Raw genomic sequence first — 22,818 nt, 5'->3', positions numbered from 1 at the left:
TCTTTAGTGGAATTGACTGTGAGATTATTAACTTTATGCAGCACTGGGGACAACCAGCGTTACTAAAAATAAATGTGCATAGCAAATTTTCAAGAAGTGGCATTTTGAGTTCTTTTCACAAGCTTATTCTCCAAAAAGCTAGTACCAAGCAGCTCCATTTTTACATGTTTTATTTTTTACAAAGTTAAAAAAAAAATGCTGAAAGAAGAAACATTTTTGTTTGTATTGATTGTCACTTATTTTCAGCAATTTTCTCAATCTTTGGAAATACTCAGTAGGAAAACCACTTTTCCAAATAGGGAAAATTTAAAATATTTAAACTGTTACAGCAAAAGATAGCATATGAAAAAATGATTTTTCTAGACTATATTGTAGCCATCTGTGAATATTTTCAAGTTCACTTGTTTTCTTCCTTTGACAGTAGATGCTTTTACTTACTTTTTCACTTTCCAATTTCAAGCAAGATACATGACATCAAAGAAAACAAGCAAAAAGCAAAACAGACAATTGCTTCTTTATTTCTTCCAGCAAAAAAAAGATAAAGGGGAAGGGGGGGGAGGAAAACAAGGTGTGATTATACCTGCTCCCTCCCCAAGGATGAGTAGACAATATTGCTGCATTATTTGCTAAAAGAGTGTGTAAGCTGAGCAATGGAAGAAGATTCTCCAGCAGCAGAATCATGTAATACTATTGAAATCAGTGGCTTCTTCAAGTGCACAGAGATTTCTGGACTTACGAGTATAAAAACTGAAAAAGAATGTTATGCTCAGCTTATGATTTTAGAAGCCCTCAGGCAGGATGTACATCAAGCAGGAGCATTATATCTGTGTTCCCCAGAAACTGACATTCCGAGGGCTATTTCCTCTTGTGTTAATGTATAGATAGACAACATGACTACTTTTAAAGGCACAGAACTTGATTGCCATCGTTCTTGCTGCTAAGATATGGAATACTTTCTCTTGAGGACTGCACTCTTTGTTCTGCTTTTCTGCTTGAAAATTAGAATCATAGAATTGGAAGGGGCCATCAAGTGCAATCCACTGTTTGGTGCAAGAATTCAAATTAAACCAATTCTTACAGATTGCTATCTAGCCTCTGAACACGTCCAATGAAGGAGAGTCCACCAGCTTTCTGGGTAACTGATTCTATTCTTGAAATGCTTTTATTGTTAGCAAGGTTTTTCTAACATTCATTTCTTTCTGTAACTTAAATTCATTATTTGATGTTCTACACACTTTGGAATACAAAGAACAGGTCATGATCTTCTTCTACATTATATCCTTCAAGTGTTTAAAGACTGCTCTAATATCCCTGCTCAGCTGTCTTTTTTTAAGGCTAAACATACCCAACTCCTTCAATTTTTTCTTAGAGATTTTTGTTTCTAGTCCCCTGATCATCATTATTGCCCTTCTTCAAACCTGTTGCAATTTCCCTGAATTCTTTTTAAAATAAAGTGCCCTGAACTGGACACTGTACTCAGATGTGGTCTGTGTGCTACAATTAGATTTGCCATCTTTGCAACCAAATCATGCTGCTGATTCATATTCAGTTTGCAATCATATTATCATACTATTCAATATCTTTTTTTTTTCATGTACTATTATCAGATCAGGTATCCCCCAACTTATACCTATTTTTGTTTCCTAAGTTGCATCTGTTTCTCTTAAATTTCATTCTGTCACTTGAAGCCCATTCCTCCAACCTATTAAGATAGTTTTGAATTTTATGAACTATTCTACTCAGTTTTGTATCATCTGTAAATTTAACAAGTATGGGCAATCAGTAGCTTTCAGAGCACACCACTTGCAATCAGCATAGAATGATAGAGTTAGAAAGGACCTAAGAGTCATGAAGCCCAACTCCCTACACATTGCAGGATTCACTACACCATTAGTGAATCCACTAGCAGCTCCACTAGCAGCTATTTAGGTGATACCCTTTTCAACCTCTCATAGCTCAGCACAGGAGCCCCCAGGGCACACTTTTTCTTTAGCCATTCTTCTGCCTCCTGCATTTTCTTCACAGGTGTCTGTGAAGGTATGGCGATCTAAGCCCTTCCTCTTTTGTCCATGCACCAACATCACACACACACACACACACATACACACACACAAAAGGGGTGGGGCTTGAATTGCGATGGTGCTCTTGTTATCTTGCAGTTTTTGACATTCCCCACCCGAAGGGTACCCCAATTTGCTTTCTACATTGGGGAAGCAAAAAGGCCTTCCTTTTGATTGTTTCTTTTCTGTTGAGACTTTCCTCTTTAACAATGCCTTGTCAGTCTGAATCAGTTAAAAATGTATTTGAACTAAGTCAGATTTTAACTGTTCATCTTTTGGGTTTTATTATTCATTTCCCAAAGTTGTCTCTGGGCTCAAGGTTGGAAACAAATGGAGGAGGAGGAGGAGAAGGAGAAGGAGAAGGAGAAGGAGAAGGAGAAGGAGAAGGAGAAGGAGAAGGAGAAGGAGAAGGAGAAGGAGAAGGAGAAGGAGAAGGAGAAGGAGAAGGAGAAAAATAATGACAGCAGCAATAGCAACAGTATTATCATGTTAAACAGATAATTCCCTCGTTGACATGTATTTTAGATGAGAAAATGTTTCCTTCTGATTGTTATTACTGTCATTTAACTTCACTGTACAACTTCTAACATTATAGGAAACAAAATCGTACTCTATTCACTATGAGTACACCATATATTGTTTTATAAATCTTTATCTTGTTCTCAACCTCCTGTAGTCACATCACTAAACATTAAAAAATTAAAAAAATTAAAAAACAGAAAGCCCTTGACCTTGCTAGCTTTCCTCAGAGAGAATCGATGATATCTTCTCTCAGGTTCATATTGTTACCTTGTATCTCTCTTTTGAGATTTGTGTTCCTCCTTGTTCTAATCATTTTCCATGTTCTAAATGTTCTTTTTTCTAATACATTTCATGATCTTCTGCCATTCACCATCCTGTCAAACTTTGGCCTTGATGGTACCTTTTTTGAACTGGTATCAATTCTATCTAAAATTTAAGTATTCTGATTCTGACTAACCCAAAGGATTCTTGGAGAGCTTTGGCCACTTTGACCTTCCTGTTTAATTTTAATTTTAGAAATCCCCTCATTCTTTTAAAAGCTTTTTTTAAAAAAATGTGACTGCATTGGACTTCCTTAAAATATGTCCACTTACATATTTGTTACACTGGACACAGTGACAAGGGCATCCAATGCATTCTCAGGATTTGACAGACAACTCGGTGCGACACTCCAGGTTTTTCCCCCTTTTATTGAGAAACATATTAAAGTAAGCTGCAAAATAGTTTCATTTTCCTAGCCTCACTTGGCAAACATAACTAACTGCATAGCTACAACATTTTTTTTTCTTTGAATATTTCCTTGATTCCATTCTGAATCTCAAAGGATGATAGCACGGCCATAGTGCTAAATAATTTCAGAAGTATCATACTTCTAATCTATGGAATTATTTGCTCCTGTTTAAATCTTTAATTTCATGACAGTAAGTGTTGTTGTAGTTGTGGTAAGACTACCAAATCAAAGACTCAAAGCAGCAAAGAGTTAAAAATATCATAAAAATATAAAACCAAATGCAGAAATACTGGTGCACTGGGGAAAATACAAGAACATTCCAACCACTCATCATCAACCAAGCAGAATGGCGAATTATCCCAGCCTTTGGCCTGCTTGCAAAGCCAGCTTTTAAAATGTTTCTAATGGATCGGGGGTCAGGGCCAAACAAATATTGGGGGAATGCATTCCAGTGGCGACAGAAAAGCATATTTGATTGACAGAGTGGCACCCCTTGACTCACTCTGGTTTTGCTTCTCCTTCTATTGAAAGAGTGCAGAACTTCTATTGACCAAGGACTTCTCCAGGCTCTCTGTGGCTTATCAAAATATATATTCTAAATGTGGGAAAAATTAAGAGGTTGTTTATTGTTTTGTTTTAGTATAGTTAAGGGGTAAAACCACCCCAAACTCCAAAAATTCAAAAATAAAACTAATATTTTTGGCCTTAAGAACTCTGTGTGATGGATTCTAGGAACTATAGAAAAGATACTGATGAGCCATATGTGGCCCACAAAGCTGCACATTCTGCAAACCTGCTCTGTAGAACATGTATGACCTATTTTGGCAATCAAAATATTCTCATCCTCATCCCACACTGGGAAATTTTAGACGATCTTCAGTATCAGTCAGTCTAAAAATTGTTTTTAAAATCTTTTTAATATTAATAACCAGCAAGCTGCTTTCATTCTGGTTCATACCCCTCTATACTCCATCACCATTTATCCATCCACTGAGTCCTGTCAACCTTATTACATAGATGTAATGGGCAGAAGGAATAATCTTGAGGAACAAGAGGAAGAGCCACAATCAAAACAATGGTCAGATAAAATAAATCTGAGTCTGGGCCAGAACTGTAACCTGAGTAGGCATCTCAGACTAGTTCTGATGAAGATATAGGGAAGGAGGGGGGAAGTGTATTCAGACTTGCAAGATTTTGTTACTACAAACTTATAGTAAAAGTAGTATTAGCATGCATGACTTTGGTTTCCTAGTCTGGTCTATCTTGAAAGGCTGACATAGCTGGCAATAGGGATAACAACCTTCATGCCAGTCTAGTTTTTTTCAATCCAACTCAGCAGTGTGGAAAGTCTCTTTATTAGATGTAGGGGGATAGCCCATTCTCTAATGATAATAAGTTCCCATTTCTATGTATCATACGATACATGTGATAATGAGGTCTCTCATTTCTATGTATCATATACTCTGCTGTGCAGTTATGTAGCCATGCCTAGGATGGCTGAAATTCTCTTAGATGATGCCTTGCAGAAAAGTTATCGGTCGTTCCCAAAGATCATTCCACCTCTACCAAACTAGACCTTATTTTGATGTAATTACACTACTTCTTCCCTGCCAACTGTTCCCAATATAAATATAGAAAGGCACTAGGTTTAGTGTCATAATGAAAGTACTGTATTCTGTAATACAGAATAAAAGAATATCATATGAAATTATGTGGTCATATTTATCAGTTTTTTTTCCTTGTTTGGATAACTCTGATGGAACAACCTTAAACTGAACTGCAATTGTTATGAAATTAAGGTAGAACAAATAGAATATGGAATTCAAGGTTTTTTAATAGAGGAGAAAAAGTCTTATATCCCTGGCTCCATTTACTGTTGAGAGTGCTGTCCATAAATTATTTTCGACATTTTTGGATATATACAGATTTGGTTCATATAACTAGACGGATCTAACTACCACTACAGAGGCAAATTTGGAGGGGAAAAAAAGCAGTTGCATCTGGGGATCCACTGTGATATCAGTTGTGGAAATTGTTTTGGCTCTAGATCATACATATGATACCTTTGTTCAATTGCAAGCCCAACAGTGATCCTCTCATTCCAAGACACAAACTGCACATCAGTCACAATCCAATATATTTAAACAAAAGTACTTTGAAGATAATTTAGATAAATGTGTATTTGTGTTTATGTGCATGTGATTGTAAAAATATCAACCATAAGGACTTCAACCTGAATGAAGGCTAAAGCAGAGGAATTCCAACAAAAATGGCTGCCAAAACCATTGTTCTGATGGAAATTATCACCTCTAAAGCTGTTATATGCCTTAGACTCTATCAAGTAGCTACTATTAAAAATATATACACATGCAAATGTAAATAAATATTTAATGTGTACTTGGCTTCTAATTCAAGGGACAGGTCACAATTATTTCTGTTTGATTGGCCAATAGCATCAACGGGACTGAGTACAGCTGTTGAAATAGAATGTTTCAAACCTCAGTCAATGTAGTGACACCAAGTACCTTAATTTAATTGTTTTGAATTTGAAAGCAAATTGCTATCACCAACAAAAAACCCCAAACATTAATTCTTAAGAAATGAGTTCTCTTTGTCAAGGTAGCTGCTTGAAGTAAATGCTGCCCTTCCAGGGGCTTTCAAATCAATTGTGCTACAAAGGTAGCTGCCAGGACTAATAAGACTTTTGTTTTTAATTTGCTGTGTATTTCCTCAGGATGTCACTTTTCTCATCAAGTAAACCTACAGGCACTCAAACAGTTTCTGTCTAGAACAATACAGAACTAAATAACTGTTTCTTGTCTTGTAGAGGGATAAGTGAAGTTCAGACTGTTCTGGAATTATAATTTAATACAAAAATCCCAAAGAGGAAACAAAACATTAACAATTGGTTAATTTATCCATGCTCATTTACCTAAATGTCATATGCCTCTCATCCAAGCTTTTCTCTCTAGTATATTTTGTACTTAAATCCAATATCCACTACCTCTGAGGTGACAATTTTCTTCCCAGTCTACATACACTTTGGAACAAGTATCTGTGGAACCACTTTTAGGGTTCCAGGGGGACAAGCCAGCAAGAATGATTAAGAAATATGAAGTAGAAATGCAGTGGGATCATTTGATTTCAACCCAACTACTGTGGTAAGTAGATAATTCAAATTTATTAAGCACCAGTTAATGTAAACCTTTGTTTTTATTTTAAATGCTGCAGCTTCAATCTTTAGCAACTCTTATGGCCAATGTTGTCAGTGACTCAGATTTCTATGAAACAGAAAGAGAGGAGGCGTTCTTTTAAAGAAGCAATGGTGCTTCTCTGACTACCATAGATTTTTTTTATAGAGAACATAAGGGAACCATATGAAATGAATGCTGTTATTTTAGGAACAGCAGAACATTCAGAGACATTTGATTATGTTATTAGACTCTGGAACGATCCAGGCAGACATTGATAACAACACATTTGTTATACTATCTATTATCCAATTATCTCTTGGATGCAAATATTTGGCAAGCCTAAGGGTAAGTGTGAAAAATCTGTTTCACACTTACCCTTCGGCTTGCCTAATTATTTGCATCCAATAGATGATGCAATGATCAACTACAGCTTAGAAGCAGTATTTTGGGAAATGAGTAACTTAGCTTTACTTCGACATTTGCAACATTTTATTTCGAAGAATAAACTTACAGCACAATTTCTTGATTTCAAGGACTTCAGTATGAAATGGCTTTCTCTTGGCTGTTATTTTTGTTTCTCCCTTGATAATTTAATTATCAAAGCTATTTTAGAAGGATCAAATGATATAGCAACATTATCTGGACTGATAGCCTGAAGCTCTTTTCCTGCACTTCCTGAAACATCTCAGACAGGGGTCAGTCTTCTTCTAGGCTGGAAAATTCATTTTATCTTTTACCTAATGATAATCTTTTGATGCCAGTAAGTTGTGTGTAAAAGAGTGGAGGACTAGAAAGACAATGAATATAGTCTGTTATTTTATGCTGCTTTTGAATTGACATTTTTGCCATCTATTTCCACAGCAAGCTCTATTGCAGCAAACTCTATTGCAGATAAAATACATAGGCAGATAAAAACAAAAACAAACACTAGGACATGAAAACACTGTTTGTCTATCTGTACATGAGATTAGGATTAAGACAATTGTTTGGGGACATACATTTCATGTGTTCGATGAGAATAATTAGTGTTACAGTATAAAACAATAGTGGACTAAAGATTACACTAAAAGGCCTGGTCTAAAAGGGAGTAAACTGAATTGAAAGACAGATGCTCCAAACTTCTCTGAAATGAATCTGTACTGCATCATCCTGGGCACAGAGAGAACTGCTCCTGTCTGTGCTCCTGCCCTCTGAAGACACCAGTCACAGATGCTGGCGAAACGTTAGGAAACAAAACTTCCAGAATACGGCCACACGGCCCGGAAGTCCCACACCAGCCATTGTCTGAATTTAATTGATGTGTTGAAATATAAACCAATTTTATAAATCACAGTGCCTTGGTTCATTGCCTATGATAAGCCAAAACTGAATAAACCACTTCATGGCTTAGCACATGTTTACCGAGACAAAAAAGGTGATTGTGCAGAAAAACATTTTAAAGACATGGCCCTATCAGGTGATATCTGGCCCTAGTTTCAGGTAACACCAAACCTTCTTCAAGGCAAAAAAGATAAAGATTTATCTGAGTGGAAAAGTTCACTCCCATCTTTGGGACAATATGGCTAAAGGCCAGCTGGGTTATAACAGAAAAACAAGGATATATGTATTAACAACTCATCACCAAAGTAAGAAAAAGTGAAGACCTTAAACCGAATTTACTGGACTTATTATGCTTATTGCAGCGGCTAACAGCAAGCAGTAAAGGAACTGCTTCATGGCTCTGGCAGACCAGAGAAAGATTTCCCTCTTACCAGAAACCCTGATGCCAAATAATCCTAGGGGGTTGGGGGGTTGGGGGGGTGGGAATAGAGCTGAAATGGGCAGATTGTCTGTGGGCCCAACTCTCTTAACAGCTGATGAAGAAAGGGACTGCCTACCTAAGGCACTGTCTTCCTGTCTAGTGACAAGGCTTACCCACCCATCCATCCCCAAGAATCCCCAATACTGGACATTATTGTTCAAATTACTTTTGTCACAATTTTTTGGGACAGTGTTGGTGTTTGAGACATTAGGCAGGATCCAGAGTGGTATACAGTATGTGGTAAAAAAGAGGCCCCTGAAAAGGGGCCAAGACAATGGTTTTGCTCAGCATAGAACAGGTCTTCCCTAACTCATCAATGGCAGAGAAACAACTTACAAATTTGTCATCCCTAGCAGCAGCCCAACCAGCTGACTAGAGAGGATCTGCAGCAAACAAGGAAGCTGCTGATACAAGGTATTCAGATCTCAGCCTTAAGTTGCACCAAAACCTTGGGTTAGCTATAATAAAGTTGTGTCCAGTATTTTTCTCACTTTCTGAACCAGATTATTGAGTATCCTATTTGCAATGTCTTTGCCTCTTTTCCACATGCTTCATTTAATGCTGCTGAGCAACCCCTCCCCCAACCTCCCAGATTGTATTATTTAGGAGAAGTGGTCCTTCTAACAGAAAAGCGCAAAATAAATAAGAAAATTACCACCCTAAGAGCAAGTAATTCCAGAAGCTGATTTGTTCTTGGCTCACTCTATGCTTTTGAAGGGAAGAAAATAAGGGGAAACATTGTTGTTCACACAATCCATCTATTCTTCAGAGCAGTCTAAAAAACTTTGAAGGTATGAATCACCCAACATTGCTAAACTCCTGCTGGAGAAGAAGGTGTCTCACCTTTTTTCTTCTCTAAGCCTTCTTCTAAAAATTATTTTCAACTGGAGGGGGAAAATACCTTTATAAGTTCCTTAGAGGAAAGTAGAGATTGATATTCAGCAGGGGTGCCAGGATCCATCAGAATGGATGCATTCCTCCCACTGTTCCTGGACCACGAAGCAACATTTTCACCCTAATCAAACAGTCTCTAGCTCCTAATCTGATCGTTCCGCTCCAAAGCATTTTTTGGGGGGAGAGGGAAATCAAGTTATTAGTTATTATCAAGTTATAAATTAGCTTTCAGCTGCAACTGTAAATCATGAAGTAAAGTTATCCTGCAGATATCCCTCCCTTTCAAGCACTAGAGACCTGACAAAAGTAGAAATGAATCTACTGATTCCATCAGAATTCCAACAATTAGAAGAATCACATTTTTGTACCGTATTATTATTAGAGATGTTTATCCATCACAGCAACACTTTCATTCAAATAGTTTATACCCTTGAATGCATCTTGTCCCTGTTTCCCCCATATTCCATCAAAATTTAGAAGGCAGAAACTGCACCAAGATATCCTGCATTTAAATGTAAGATCTCCATGGCCTTACAATATAAAGGATTTATTTTGCATTATCTAAAGATTTGAGAGGAGGAGACATAGTATGACATCTCTGGTGTTCCTAACACATGCAGAATTTAAACATGTCTTATATTAAACTTAATTTCCTTGTTTTAGATTGTGTCCTTTTATTTTGCTCCCATACATTTTTTGCTTAGTTTAGTCTGAAAAAATTATTTCCTGCTTAATAAGTAGATCAATTATTGTTCATAGAGGATGATACTGTCTTTAAAGGTTATTTGAAGGTTGATTGTTATCTTATTGCTTATATCTAGCAAATCTATTCAGGCTTATGAATGAATTTGACCTTTTTATAGTTACTGGAAGAAAAAAATAACAGAACAAAAGTTAATTTAGAACTCTACACTACAACACTTTTTCCCAGAGAAATGAAAGGGCATTCAAATTGATACATGTACAATAACACTTCTGATGAATGTTTGTACCCAATTTTCTCATTTTGCGAACCTGAGATTGGAAATTTTGAATAGTTTTCAAAGACCATATTCTTTATGTGCTGTGAAGTATGTGGTATTGTGTCCAAACAATGCAAGAGGATAATCATTATAGAAGTATCACTGGGTCTGAAAAGGTCAGTTAGTTGGAAATGTCAGCTTTCAATGCTACTGTGCTGGACCTTCATAGGCAAGGATCCAATTAAAGGGACATGCCAAGGTGCATAGAAACATAACAGTGACCCAGAATAATAATATGGTGTTGCCAAAAGCTTTAATTTTTTTTTTTTTTAAGGATTGGGGTTAGCTTTTCAAATGTCTTTTGTATGGGTATTATTTATCTTGATGATAATCCACTTTCCAACAGGCACATTTGCACACACATGTGTACACTTCAGAATTTCTGTATAGGGCAAATGAAAAACAAAACTTACAAAATCAAGCATTACCATACCACAAGTACTATCCCCCCATTCCCATCTCTCTTTAAAATAAGACCTATAAATACTAGCAAACATGCTAGAACTGGATTAAACTATAGTTCCTCATTTCATAGTAAAATAAGAGGAATTCAGAAAAAATAAAAGTGAACACCCAAGGATTATGTGGACTCCTATGGAAATCCCTGACCAGAGCAACAGATGGACCTATCATAATGAAAAAATATGTTGTGTAGTTAGCAACTGGAACATCATTTTGTAGATAACCATGTACTTTATAAAACTAATGCCCAGCAGTAAATATCCCATGTTAAAATACAGACACAAAGAGACACACACACACTTGTGTATATTTTGAAGCTAGTGTCACTTTCTCTTACGCAGTTCCTTATCTGTTGCCATGTTTAAGATAGTCACATAAATTTTAGCTATGGCAGACACTTACCTTATCATAAACAACTGAACAAAATGTCCCATTAAATATGGATTCCAACTTTACTCTTCTATTCAATGCAATATCTGCTGAAAGATCCAGTTCTATATTTATAGCCTCATTTCACCTTCTCGAACTAATGGGCTTAAGGGCAATAGATATAATCAAAGTTAATGTAGGATTCCTTCTTTCAGGGTTCCTCAACCTCAGCAACTTTAAGATGGGTGGACTTCAACTCCCAGAATCCCCCAGCCAGCCATGGGGAATGGGCTGGCTGGGGAATTCTGGGAGTTGAAGTCCACCCATCTTAAAGTTGCTGAGGTTGAGGAACCCTGCCTTCTTTGACATTACGTAACATACCTTTTGCTGGTTAGACTGATATTTCCAGGCTTGTCATCGCTTCCAGTTCCCGCTTAGTGTTATCTCCATTTCCCTCTCTCTCTCTCTTTTTTTTTTTTAATATAATTTTATTGAAAGTTTTAAAAACAAGAGTAAAAATTAATATAAACTAAAACAGAGTAAGAAGGGAAAAAGAAAAAGGAAGAAATAAAAGAGAAAATGAACTTCAAAAAGAAAAAAGAAAAGAAGAAAGGTAGAAGAAAAATAGAAAAGAAAGAAAAAAGATATAAAGTGGCTTCTGATCTTCTTTACAGCAGGTAAAAGTACAATTGTCGATTTATCTCTTTCTCTAAAGTTACATTGCGACTCTCTTCTTTCTATAATGTATACTATCTAATCATCAAAACCATAGATCATAAGTTCTTTTTTTTTTTCTGTTTTATGCAAAAAATCCATAAGGGGTTTCCAGTCAGCAATACACATAGGTACTGTCTTTTCTCTAATAAAACAGGATCTTTTTTTTTTCTCTTTCTCTGGTAAAATAGTAGATACCATGCCAGAGTCTACATGATACACAGCCTTTCATCCCTTTATTTAGAGTACAGCTAAATCAACTATTCAGACTTTCTAGCTAAATGTAATTTTTTTAAAGAAGATGTTCTTTAAAAAAAAAAAAAAAGCATTAGTCTCCAGAAATCCTTCTGTAACTTGTTTTATTTTTTTTATTTTCCCCCGCATACCTATCTGCTATAAAATATTCCTACAAGATCTTCATAACCACTCCAATCATTTAGGCCAAGTGAGTAACAGCCTTGGGCAGTAGGTGCTAAAGAGCAAAGATTAGGTGTTGCAGGTCTTCTGCCAGATTCCTCCATGCTGTTTATGCTAACCTGCTTCACCCAACAGCAATGGAGGAAGATTTCCTGTCATGAATGTTGAAGTAAGAGTGGGATGTGCATCATGAATTTTGCTTCAAGCAGCAAAACATTTTGGGCCAGCCCTGACTATCAAAATCCATGACCCATGTTTTCAGTGTAAGAATCTGATTTTCTATGGTGTCTCATACAAAAAACGGACACTGTATTCCATGAATATTCATATTTTGAAGTGGTTGAACTACACTTACTTTTATCTTTGAAATCCAAATATCAATTGATTTAAGCTTTGATCAACCACTAAATCCTTCCTCCCTCTCCAATCATTCATATGCTCAGAATCAGTTGGCTTAATTAACTGAATTAATCAGTTAATTTAATGCACAGCTTACTCTTTCACCAAATGTTCAATGTGTGCATTATAATATTTTTTGTACACCAAAAAGAAAAAAAGAAAAAGAAAGAAAGAAAGAAAAAGTAAATTAATAATTAATCTGGCAAGTTTCCTCAATTTCATGGAAAGCAGCATCTAAAACTAAGGCTGAGCCAAAGGGACTCATTTTTTGTAAATATTTCTTTTGAAGTTGGGATCATGATCATGATCCACCATCTTGCCTGTGTTAATGAGCACCTGTGGACACTGCTGGGAAGACATATTTTTAGAACTCATCAGAAAAATGGGAATCCCAGAACATATTATTGTCCTCATGAGAAACTTATATACAGTTAGGAAGCCACAGTATGGACAGAACACAGCAAAATAGACTGGCTCCAGGTTGGCGACTGAGTGAGACAAGGCTGTATACCCCCCTTATTTATTTAACCTATATGCTGAATATATATTAAGGTGGGTTCAGCTGGATTAAAAGAAGATGAGCAAGCTTTTAAAAGTGGAGGAAGAAACATCAATAACCTGCACTATGACACTACTTTAATAGCCAAAAATCCAAAGGATCTGTATGCTCCAGTAATAAAAATCAGTGGGACTAAAATTAAATATGAATACCAAACTAACAACAACAGGTACAACAGCTAGCCTTAGAACTGATAATGAAGATTTTGAAATGGTAGATAGCTTCTGCCTTTTAGGATCAACTATCAACAGTAAAGGAACAAGCAGTCAAGAAATATGCCACAGAATAATACTTGGTATGACAACCATGAAGCCCTTGGAAAATTCTTGGATATTCAGATGCCATTATATATCTGTACAGTACCTACAAAGGTCAGAATAGTGCAAACAACTGTATTCCCTGTGACACTATATGGAAACAAAGTTGGACTTTGAAAAAGCATGATTGGAAGAGTATTGATGCTTTTGAACTTTAGTATTGGAAAAGACTCCTGAGAATACAGTGGACATCCAAGAAAACAAACAAACAAACGGATCATTAAATAAATCAAGCCAGACTTCTCACTCACACAAATGACCAAGTTCAAATTAGCCTACTTTGGACATATTATGCAATGATAATATCTCTCTGGAGAAGGTCCTAATGCTGGGAAAAGTGGAAGGAAAGAGAAGAGGATGACCAGCAGCAAGATGGATGGATGCAGTTACAGTGGCAATAAGTGCACCATTGGATGACTTGAAACACCAGGTTAGGGACAGATTATCATGGAGAAAATCTGTGTTGTCACTAAGAGTCAAAACTGACTTGACAGCACATAATCAATCAATCATGTATCTTCAGTCCAGACTTACTAGCACCAATGGGAACCAATGTTATAATGGAATAAACATTTAGAATAGAATTATTGACCAAATATTATGAACAGAGTATTATTTGTCAAGGTACATTTGGACTTATCATATGAAACAATTACAAAAAGTAATTGTAATTGACCTGAACAGAGTATTCAGATCACAGCTATGTTACTGTTTTTAAAAATGGCAGGGAGGATCACCGTTGTTACTTTTTTTTCATCTAAGCAGAGCATCAGGCAATGGGGCTGGTGATCAGAAACAGGCCTTTGGCCAGCATCTAGGCATGTCAGAACTCATTGAGCACTTCCTTTAACAATGGCACTTCTTGTAACAGAATTAAAAATAAAACTGAACAGTGATTATTCCTGTGTGTTTAGCAGTACAGAAAGCAGAAAAAAAAAAAACCACAAGGTAATGCTCTGATTTAAATGACATAAATTTGATGTAAGACAGTAATCCTGATGCAAGGATTCATAGGATATCAGGCAGCATTTTGTATTTCTCAAAATAATGGTCTTTGACCAGGTTAGTGTGATCCTAGAATCAACAGTAAGGAATTATCATGGGTTGATGGCTGACTGTATTAAGTGTGTTACATTAAACCAGCCAGTGAATACTGCTTCATTAATACTAAAGCAGTTGTCCTATGGGCACTTATTTAAGAGTGAAACATAAGTCCTCTTTTACTTGGTGGGACTTGCTTCTGAGCAAATATACACAAGATCAGTGTTAACCATCTACTAGCCTTGATAACTAATCTCTTCTCCCAACTGACAATAGATTGAGTAAAGAATATTATATCCAGAATTGCTGTTCTAACCTTGCAAACAGATTAACATAACTCCCCACTCACTACTTTATTTGCTGTCTTGCTCAGAGCATTCCCCCCTTTTTCCCCTTCATTGGAGACAGCCTTTATTAAGAAGATATTTAGGGGTCCATTTTTAAATACAATAGCCTGTGAAACTTTTGCCAACAAACATGAGCAGTAATTACTCAAGATGGTTTGAAAACCCAGTCAGGATCCCTTGACGTATACTTTGATCAGAATCAATGTAGTATTAATTAGCATGGATTATCAAGAAGAGTTAGAGCATGAGTTTCAGTAGAGAACAACTTTCTGTCACATTTTATTACCCTGTATCATTTTTACTAATAGGTATATTATAGCTTCATGACTTTGAGTTCATATTATTTTCATGCTTCAATTAGTAAGAAGCAGACAGAACAATCAAGACTGTAATGGGAATGGCTTTTCAAAGAATTGTAAGAATGAAAGTTACTTTTTTCCCCTTCAAACCACATTTTAAAGCTCTTCTTGTTATCTAATTTTATATGGCAGTTTCCAAAGCAATGATATTATGTGGCAAAGCAACCTTCAATCAACACAGTAGTACAGTAAAGCCCTCATACCATCTCATTTTATTCTAAGAGGGTTAGCTTATTACTTTCTAACTGAGCAATACAGAAGAACTATGTCTGTAATTTTACACAATTTAACAGGTTAGAATCAGAACTTAAAGCCAACTGAGAGTTATCCATTTGTGAGCTACAAATTAATAAAATAGAGGTAATCTCATAACTTCATGTTCATTTTTTTTAAGAAGTGCTCTAGATGTTCAAAATATTACAGATATATTACTGTAAAAGCCTATCCATGGACTCCCTTTCGTAGACTTGAATAAGATTATCTAGAAAAATAATCACAAACTGAAATAAGTTCCAATCTGGCAGTCAGCACCCAAAATTAAGTTTTTGGTAATGATCCTGTGGAAGAAACCCCAGAAAGTAAATGATCTTGTGGTGCTACTTATCTAAGAACCTACATTAAATTCAGTGATACTAGGAAACAAACAAACAAACCATAAGACACAAGGTAATTCTATACTCTGTGCATTAACCATTGTTTTCCTTGTCCATTCTGAGAGGACTTCAGTCAGAAACAATAGCTTCTGGATAAAGTAGAAGTATTTCTTCAGTGAGTCCAAAAACTGTTCTTTCTGCTGCATCCTGAATCCATTTCAGTGGTAGATGAGAAGTGGGTATGGTTATCTCTCATGCTAAAGCTTGTTTCTTGATACTCTCTTGATATTTTCAGAACAAAAGAACATCTGATGTAACTCTAGGAATCTTCCCTGGAAAGCATTAAGCTTTCTTTTGTGTCAGTGACCTCAGACATGAATATATAGTGGCCCTTAAGCCATGGAATATCTCCTTTTATCTCTTACAAAATTGCTGCCCTCTCATTGTTTCAGAGGCCTTAGACCGTGAAGAAATATAGCACTTCTGTATATCACAGAACAAAATGGTATATATAAAGAAAGAAAAAACAAACAGAGCAATATTGGAAATGACAAAAAGTCTGCCTCTCATTGCTAGACTACCAAAAACTGGGGAGAAGCAGTTTGACTGTGACTTATTTGTAAAACTGATTGCCCACTAAAGGTAGAAAACCAATGCCATTTCAGTTGTGAAATGGAACTAAAGCCAGCATTAAGCACTTTACAGTGCTTGTGTCTAAGGTAAGCTTACACTTCAATAAATAATGTGGCAAACTAGATTGTAGAAATGATAAAGATATATTTATTGGTTATAAGTTGAGCTGCGAAGGATACAGAATCCTTGCTCCTGCCACATACATAGTTAAATTACATAGTACTTTGATAACCAAGTACTAATGGAATGCCAGAAATCAACTGAGGTATTTCAGCAGCGGAGAAAACAGTGCCAGGGCCTCATTAAGTGTAAGTGATTCTGCAGTTGCCACCAAAGAAGTCATTATGACCTTTGACAAGAGTGGAGGACCTGAATGAGAAGGGGGTATAGAAATTAAGCCAGAGGTAAGATGTTCAAGCCAACCCACAGAGGGGTGGGACCCCAAAAGATCCTCTCATGTCCTCTCCAGAATAAAAGGGCACACTAGAGCTTTCTACGAACAGAGAGTATTGTGCACTGGGACTGTGCAAACACATTGCCTCAATTTATAAGTGGTTTATAAACCCTCCCAAGAGCAGTTTCAAGACATATAAAATCTGTTTGGTTTTATCACCCATTACCCTGGAGGTGATTGACTTTGACTGGAAAGAAACAAAAGAAGCAGGATAAGGTTAGCAATGGTGTCAGCAAACCTCATGTTGCTATTGTTTTCTGAAGATTCAAGCATGAGTGCAGAGCACTATAACTCAATAGTGGGGAAAGAGTCTTTGCTGTCTCTCCCCAGGAGCAGTACAGAATCCAAAAATGGCTGCTTGGTCCTTGAATCATGTGTTTACACAACTGCTACCTTCTCCTCCCTACACCACCCCCACATCATCTCATCCAATCTAAGTTAATAGCAGGAGGAATATAAGTCTTTGTCTGGAAGAAGAGAAGCCCATGCACGTACACACAAAGCCCAATTACAAGCCACCAAAAATAGCCCAACAGAGCCAGAACACTTTAAATAATGCTGCTCAGTATAACCAATATTTGTTCAAGAATGGGGGGAAATGTTCTCACTTTGAAAACAGCTTTCAGAACATTGGTGTTTTGTTCTGAGCTCCCAACACACAAAATGGCTATTCTGTTGTACATTTCTACTATTTGCTCTTTCTCTGTAACCACACATATATAAAATATCTTAAAATAAATTAAATGAAGCCAAACTGTGTCCACTTGGTACAGCAGTGAATAACTTGACTTTCTGTATCTTTCCTAAGAATTGGGAGACTTGCATTCTGCTCTTTCCTCTAATTCCCGTGACTGATCTCTGGACATGGCAGAGAATGAAACTAGAACTTTCTGTATGCATAGTTGACACACTGAGTTATGTCCTCAACCATAGGTTTAAACAATGCTCTTTTAAATCTTAATAATGATGATTTATTACAAACCATCTTCATATTTTCCTAGATTCTGACTGTAAACTGGATATTTGTAGAGAAGAGAGAAAGAAATTCCTCTTACTCTGTTTGTTTCTTTGTATTGACTACAGCATCAATAGTTTGAATTCTCATAAACATTTAAGCATGATTATGTTCCTCTGTCCTAATATAATGCAGCTGACAATAGAATCTGAGCTGCAGGAATTACCTAAATAAAGGAACAAAAATTATATATTCAGTACTCTGAGATAGCTAAATAGTTCCTACTCTATCAAACATTTTATACTAGTTCATATGGACTAGAGGTGGGAATCTATTGTGCTCCAAATGTTGCTGAATGACAACCACGAGAATCCCTAACCAGTATGACCAGTGGTTCATGATTACACCATTCACATGCAACCAGTTATAACTTTTCTTTTTTGAAGCATCTGCATTAGGTATTTGAAACAGGATTTAAATTCCGACACTGACACATACAATGCGTACAATTATTACACCTTTAAAGAACAGTCTTGATCCAGAGATCCAGAGAACTCAAGAACCCATTGTCACACATCTGATCCATTTTGAAACTGAAAATTAATTCTCTGGATCTTAGCCTTAGTATCCAATTAAGGGCTATCAACGCTGACATCAGTATCAACATTTAGGTGTACACAGTTCCTTAGCTACAGTGCCAAGAACAACTTGAACCATTGCATTTACAGTAACTGCTGGGTGACAAGAGTCATTCTGCCTTGATCCCACAAGAATCATTCTCCTCTGAGCACTTGCCAGAAAACCAAGAAATAGCTACTGTACACCAGAACAGTTAGTAACATGATCAAATCCTACCATATTAAATAAGTAATATTTAACAATGCCATATATCCCACTATGGGATTTTGGAAGCGTCTTTTTCTTAAAACAAAACAAAGCAAAACAAAGTTAAAGTATCTTCCAAATCATGCTAGAAATTCTCCCTTGCCAACAACATGAAAAAGTAATATAGTCTCCCTTTGATTTTTAGTAAATATCTAAGATTACTGCTGCAGAAAGTTAAACAGAATGTTTCTGTGATAGTTGAACATACTTTGTGAATTATAGTATATCTATTCTGCAGACATACCATTAAGATAACCCCTGGGAGGTTTACAGAAATATCAACACTCAAATTCACAGAGTAAAGGTTTGAAGAGGCAGCTCTGTGAAAGGATAACTGCCCCGGGCTTTACCAAGCACAATATAGCTGTCAGTTGTTATTATGTTAAAGATTTTCTGGGGAACAGTGTTTTTCATTTTGCATGTCAGGGAAGGGATAAAGAGACGCATTCAGACAACCATCTCTTTAAGAAAACATAGAAAAAAACGGAGCCTTGTTCCTTACTTACCAGGGTTGGTTATAGTCAAGAGGTCAAGTTGCCGCTGTTGCTGAAAAACAAATGATAAAAGTTGTTGCTGAAAAATGACTAATTTTAGTAGGTCAGTTTAGACATACAAAGCCACTGTTCTGACATCTCCCATAGAATTAATTATGAGTTACATGGCTCAACATTATGAAAGCCATGCGTATCTAGCATAGACTTTGGAATGCCCTCTGGTTTGTGTTCTTAGAGTGTTAGTAATTTAGTTGATGATGAATGTACACACATGTACCTCTGTTTAGATTTGTTTCTGCTTCAAACAAAGGAAGCATTTAACACATCAACAGAGGAGTAATGTGGAATGACTTAGAACATGGAATTGCTGTGCAGGATCCTGTGGACCTGCTCAAGTAGCCTTAATCAGCACTCTTATTTTGAACTCTCTTTAATTTTAGCTGTATTTTTTGTATGTATGTCTGTGCACAAGCATCTCTGTAGAAAGAATGAAACTGAAGTGAATTAAAAAAAGTCAAGGAAAGAAGAATTTGCTGCTTTCCCAGATTACTTATTTTGCAAATTTTATTGCAGCTCTTCCTGCAAATTGGTGATGTTGATTAGAAACAATTTTTGACAGGTTATTATTATTATATTACAACCAAAATTTTTACCACATTTATTTATTTAATTCATTATGCCAAAATGCATATTCTAACCCCATCTAGGGTTTCTGGGTAGCCATATATTACTGAATTCTCTTGTATCTGTTTGTTACAGATATGCCTCTTACCTATTTATGATAGTAGCACTCATGTCAAAGTAATCTGATGCAAAATATCAATTTTTGTACTACAAATTCAAAGCAGTTAATGTAATTTGACTTCTACAGTGATGAACAACATAGTCTCCATTGCCACAACAATCCAATAGGGTCAACTTCTTACAAGTACCGAGTGCTAACAATTACGCGGTTCTCACATACTAATAATTGTTTTAAACAAAGCAGGATTTTTTTTTTCAAATCTTCATATTCATCACAATTCTTACAGCTTTTTATCCTTAGACAGTTTCCAACAAGCCATAGGACTACTCTCCATGGATACCCTAACTGCATAAAGGATAAAAGCCTACAAATTTAAGAATACATAATAAATAATAAATAAAAGTTGGGATTTGTTTGGAATCTGAGGGATCCTTAGATTCCCAACTCTTTGTATAGCCTGAAGGCCAGAAATATATGGAGAGAAAATGTTTTTATATTTACAGTATTATTAGCTGCCTTGCAGAAACATTTGTTTCACAATATGGCATATAAACCCACAAATAAATAATCAACAGCTAAAAACTTTATATACTTGTTTCTCCCCTTTTCATATTATCATATTAATGTTTAATTGCCATCTACCATTCTCTGTTAGGCCTCCTAATAGTTACTGTTCTTTCTAAACTGTCTTGGTCCTACATTTATGTAGCATTGGCATTAGAGAATACACCGTCCACTTTAATTTATCTTTCCTCATCTGTTCAATAATGTCTGTGTTGCTTTCATTTATTGTCAGGCCTATCGATCCTCTTCTAATCTAATTCTCATCATTATGCTGTCTCTATTCTTTTAGTGACACTTGGAAGTCCTTGAGGATGGAAAGCATGTCTTCATGAACACTAAACTAAAAAGTTCTCCTTTTGCCAAATTCTGCTCATTCACAGATTCATCTATAGTATGTGGACTGAAAGTTGCAGTATTTGTGCAATCAAAATGCTATCTAGTGAATGAACATAGTTCTCAGATGCTACATGAAAGCCATTGACAAGGTAGAGGGCTATGCAGCACTTCAGATTCAAAGATAAAAAGGTGCTTTAGAGCACCTGTCTGCAACTCCTAAAACCAAATATGCCCTTTCCCAGGATCATATGGCAGCTGAGGAGGGCAGTCACAAAATCCTGAGAAAAGGTGCAGCTGCTTTGAGCAGTTGCAAACAAGTGCAATATTTGCACCTATGTGAACTCCAAATAACCCTTTTGCCTTTGAATCCCAAGTCCTGCCCAGCACTAGGACTCAGTCCTCCCTTACAACAATAACAACAATAAATCAATTAATTGATTTTTTTTTCTGTAATGGAAACTCTGTCATCACCTTGTTTCTGTGAGAGTAGGATTAAATTGCTGGTGTTGGGTCTTAGCAATCACACAGATTTTCTCCAGGAATAAACCAATATAATATCTAATGTATTGCAAAATAAATCTGAGGTCCTTTCCCCACTGCCACTGCTTCCATTCCCTAACTTTTCAAAAACACTTTCAAGTTACCATAGTCTTCTTCACTTATGCTGACCTGAAAACACAGACATGAGGCTTTTGATTCTGTTAGAGATGTAGGTCCAACAGAGATGTGGACTCCTCAGGACTTCATGACCTACTGACAACAATGGAGCAGTAAAATATAGATAGATAACAATAATCCTTGTTAAGGATTTACTCTGAGTCCTTTGTTTGTCTATCATTCTGCCTGCTCTTTGGTTAAGGAATTGTTAATCTGAGGTCACTTCTTTCTGCCTTCTTCCAAGGTTAACACATGGCACACATGCTCTTGGACTATCCTCCTGGTAGGATATAATTAGGTGCTAGGCTTTGCCTATTCCTATAATGTATTTCTTGTAAATAAATCTCCTCTTTCTTACAATAATAAACCCTGCTTCATTGCTGAGGTCAGGCTCCCATCTCAGGACACTCACACAAATGCATTCTCCGGCTGATCCATAGAAAAGTGCAAAAGTCAACAACCCAACTAGTGCTTTGCTCTCCAGCCATGATCTGTTTTGTTTGCATTTAAAATTTGAAGTGTTCTGAGTTAGCACCATAGCCACCAAGGAGTCACACTATCCAATTTATTAAAATAGTAGAAATAATAGCCAAAGCTATGTTGGCTTCAGCCAGTTTGGTATAGTGATTAAGGCATCAGGCTAGAAAGTGTGAGACCATGAGTTCTAGTCCCACTTTAGGCACAAAGCCAGCTGGGTGATCTTGGACCAGTCATTCTCTCTCAGCCCTAGGAATCAGGCAATGGTAAACCACTTCCAAAATCTTGCCAGAGAACTGCAGGGACTTGTCCAGGCAGTCACCAAGAGTCAAGACTGACTTGAAGGCACCAAAAAAACCACAAAAAGGTTGGCTTAACCTCTGCAAAGAGAAACAGAAGGAGGGAAGAAAAAGGCGAAAACCTGGTAGTGAGGAGGTAATGGGAAGCTGTCTGCTGCAAAACCGGACTTTACATTACATCCCAACAAATACTGTTATTATTCCATTTTGTTTCAACCTAGTAACTATACTGTTGTCCTTCACCTCAGATTCAAACTTAAATATATGGACTTGTCCCTGGATATAGCTCTATCTAGCTCTAAACTATAATAGTTGGCTGACCTTAAAATATTGCTACTTTATTGCTTAAGTTCTTTATTACGTTTTCCTGACTTAAGACTTTAAACTCTGAGCATTCTTTTAACCTTTTCTCCTGATAATATATTCCCTCTCCCCCCATCCCCCTTTCTCTCAGCACTTACTTCTCTTCCTTGGTATTGATGCCCTTAGAGATTTTTGCTGACTTTTTCTATTTAATTC

General features: G+C 36.5%; 1 protein-coding gene across 3 annotated transcripts in view; it reads right to left on the bottom strand.

The window, feature by feature from the left end:
* Nucleotides 1-22,818, bottom strand: part of BEND5 (BEN domain containing 5) — a 949,534-nt gene that overhangs the window by 457,064 nt on the left and 469,652 nt on the right. For all 3 annotated transcript variants that reach the window (XM_088153213.1, XM_088153214.1, XM_088153222.1), the window contains exon 6: nt 19,234-19,273. In XM_088153213.1, coding sequence (XP_088009339.1) covers nt 19,234-19,273 — 40 coding nt within the window. The remainder of the gene's footprint in view (nt 1-19,233; nt 19,274-22,818) is intronic.

This window comes from Python bivittatus, unplaced genomic scaffold (genome assembly GCF_059951505.1).
Source record: "Python bivittatus isolate LINGU-HERP-01145 unplaced genomic scaffold, Pbiv_v1 ctg000700_np1212, whole genome shotgun sequence".
Classification (NCBI taxonomy): domain Eukaryota; kingdom Metazoa; phylum Chordata; class Lepidosauria; order Squamata; family Pythonidae; genus Python; species Python bivittatus.
This window is presented reverse-complemented; position numbering and strand designations above follow the sequence as displayed.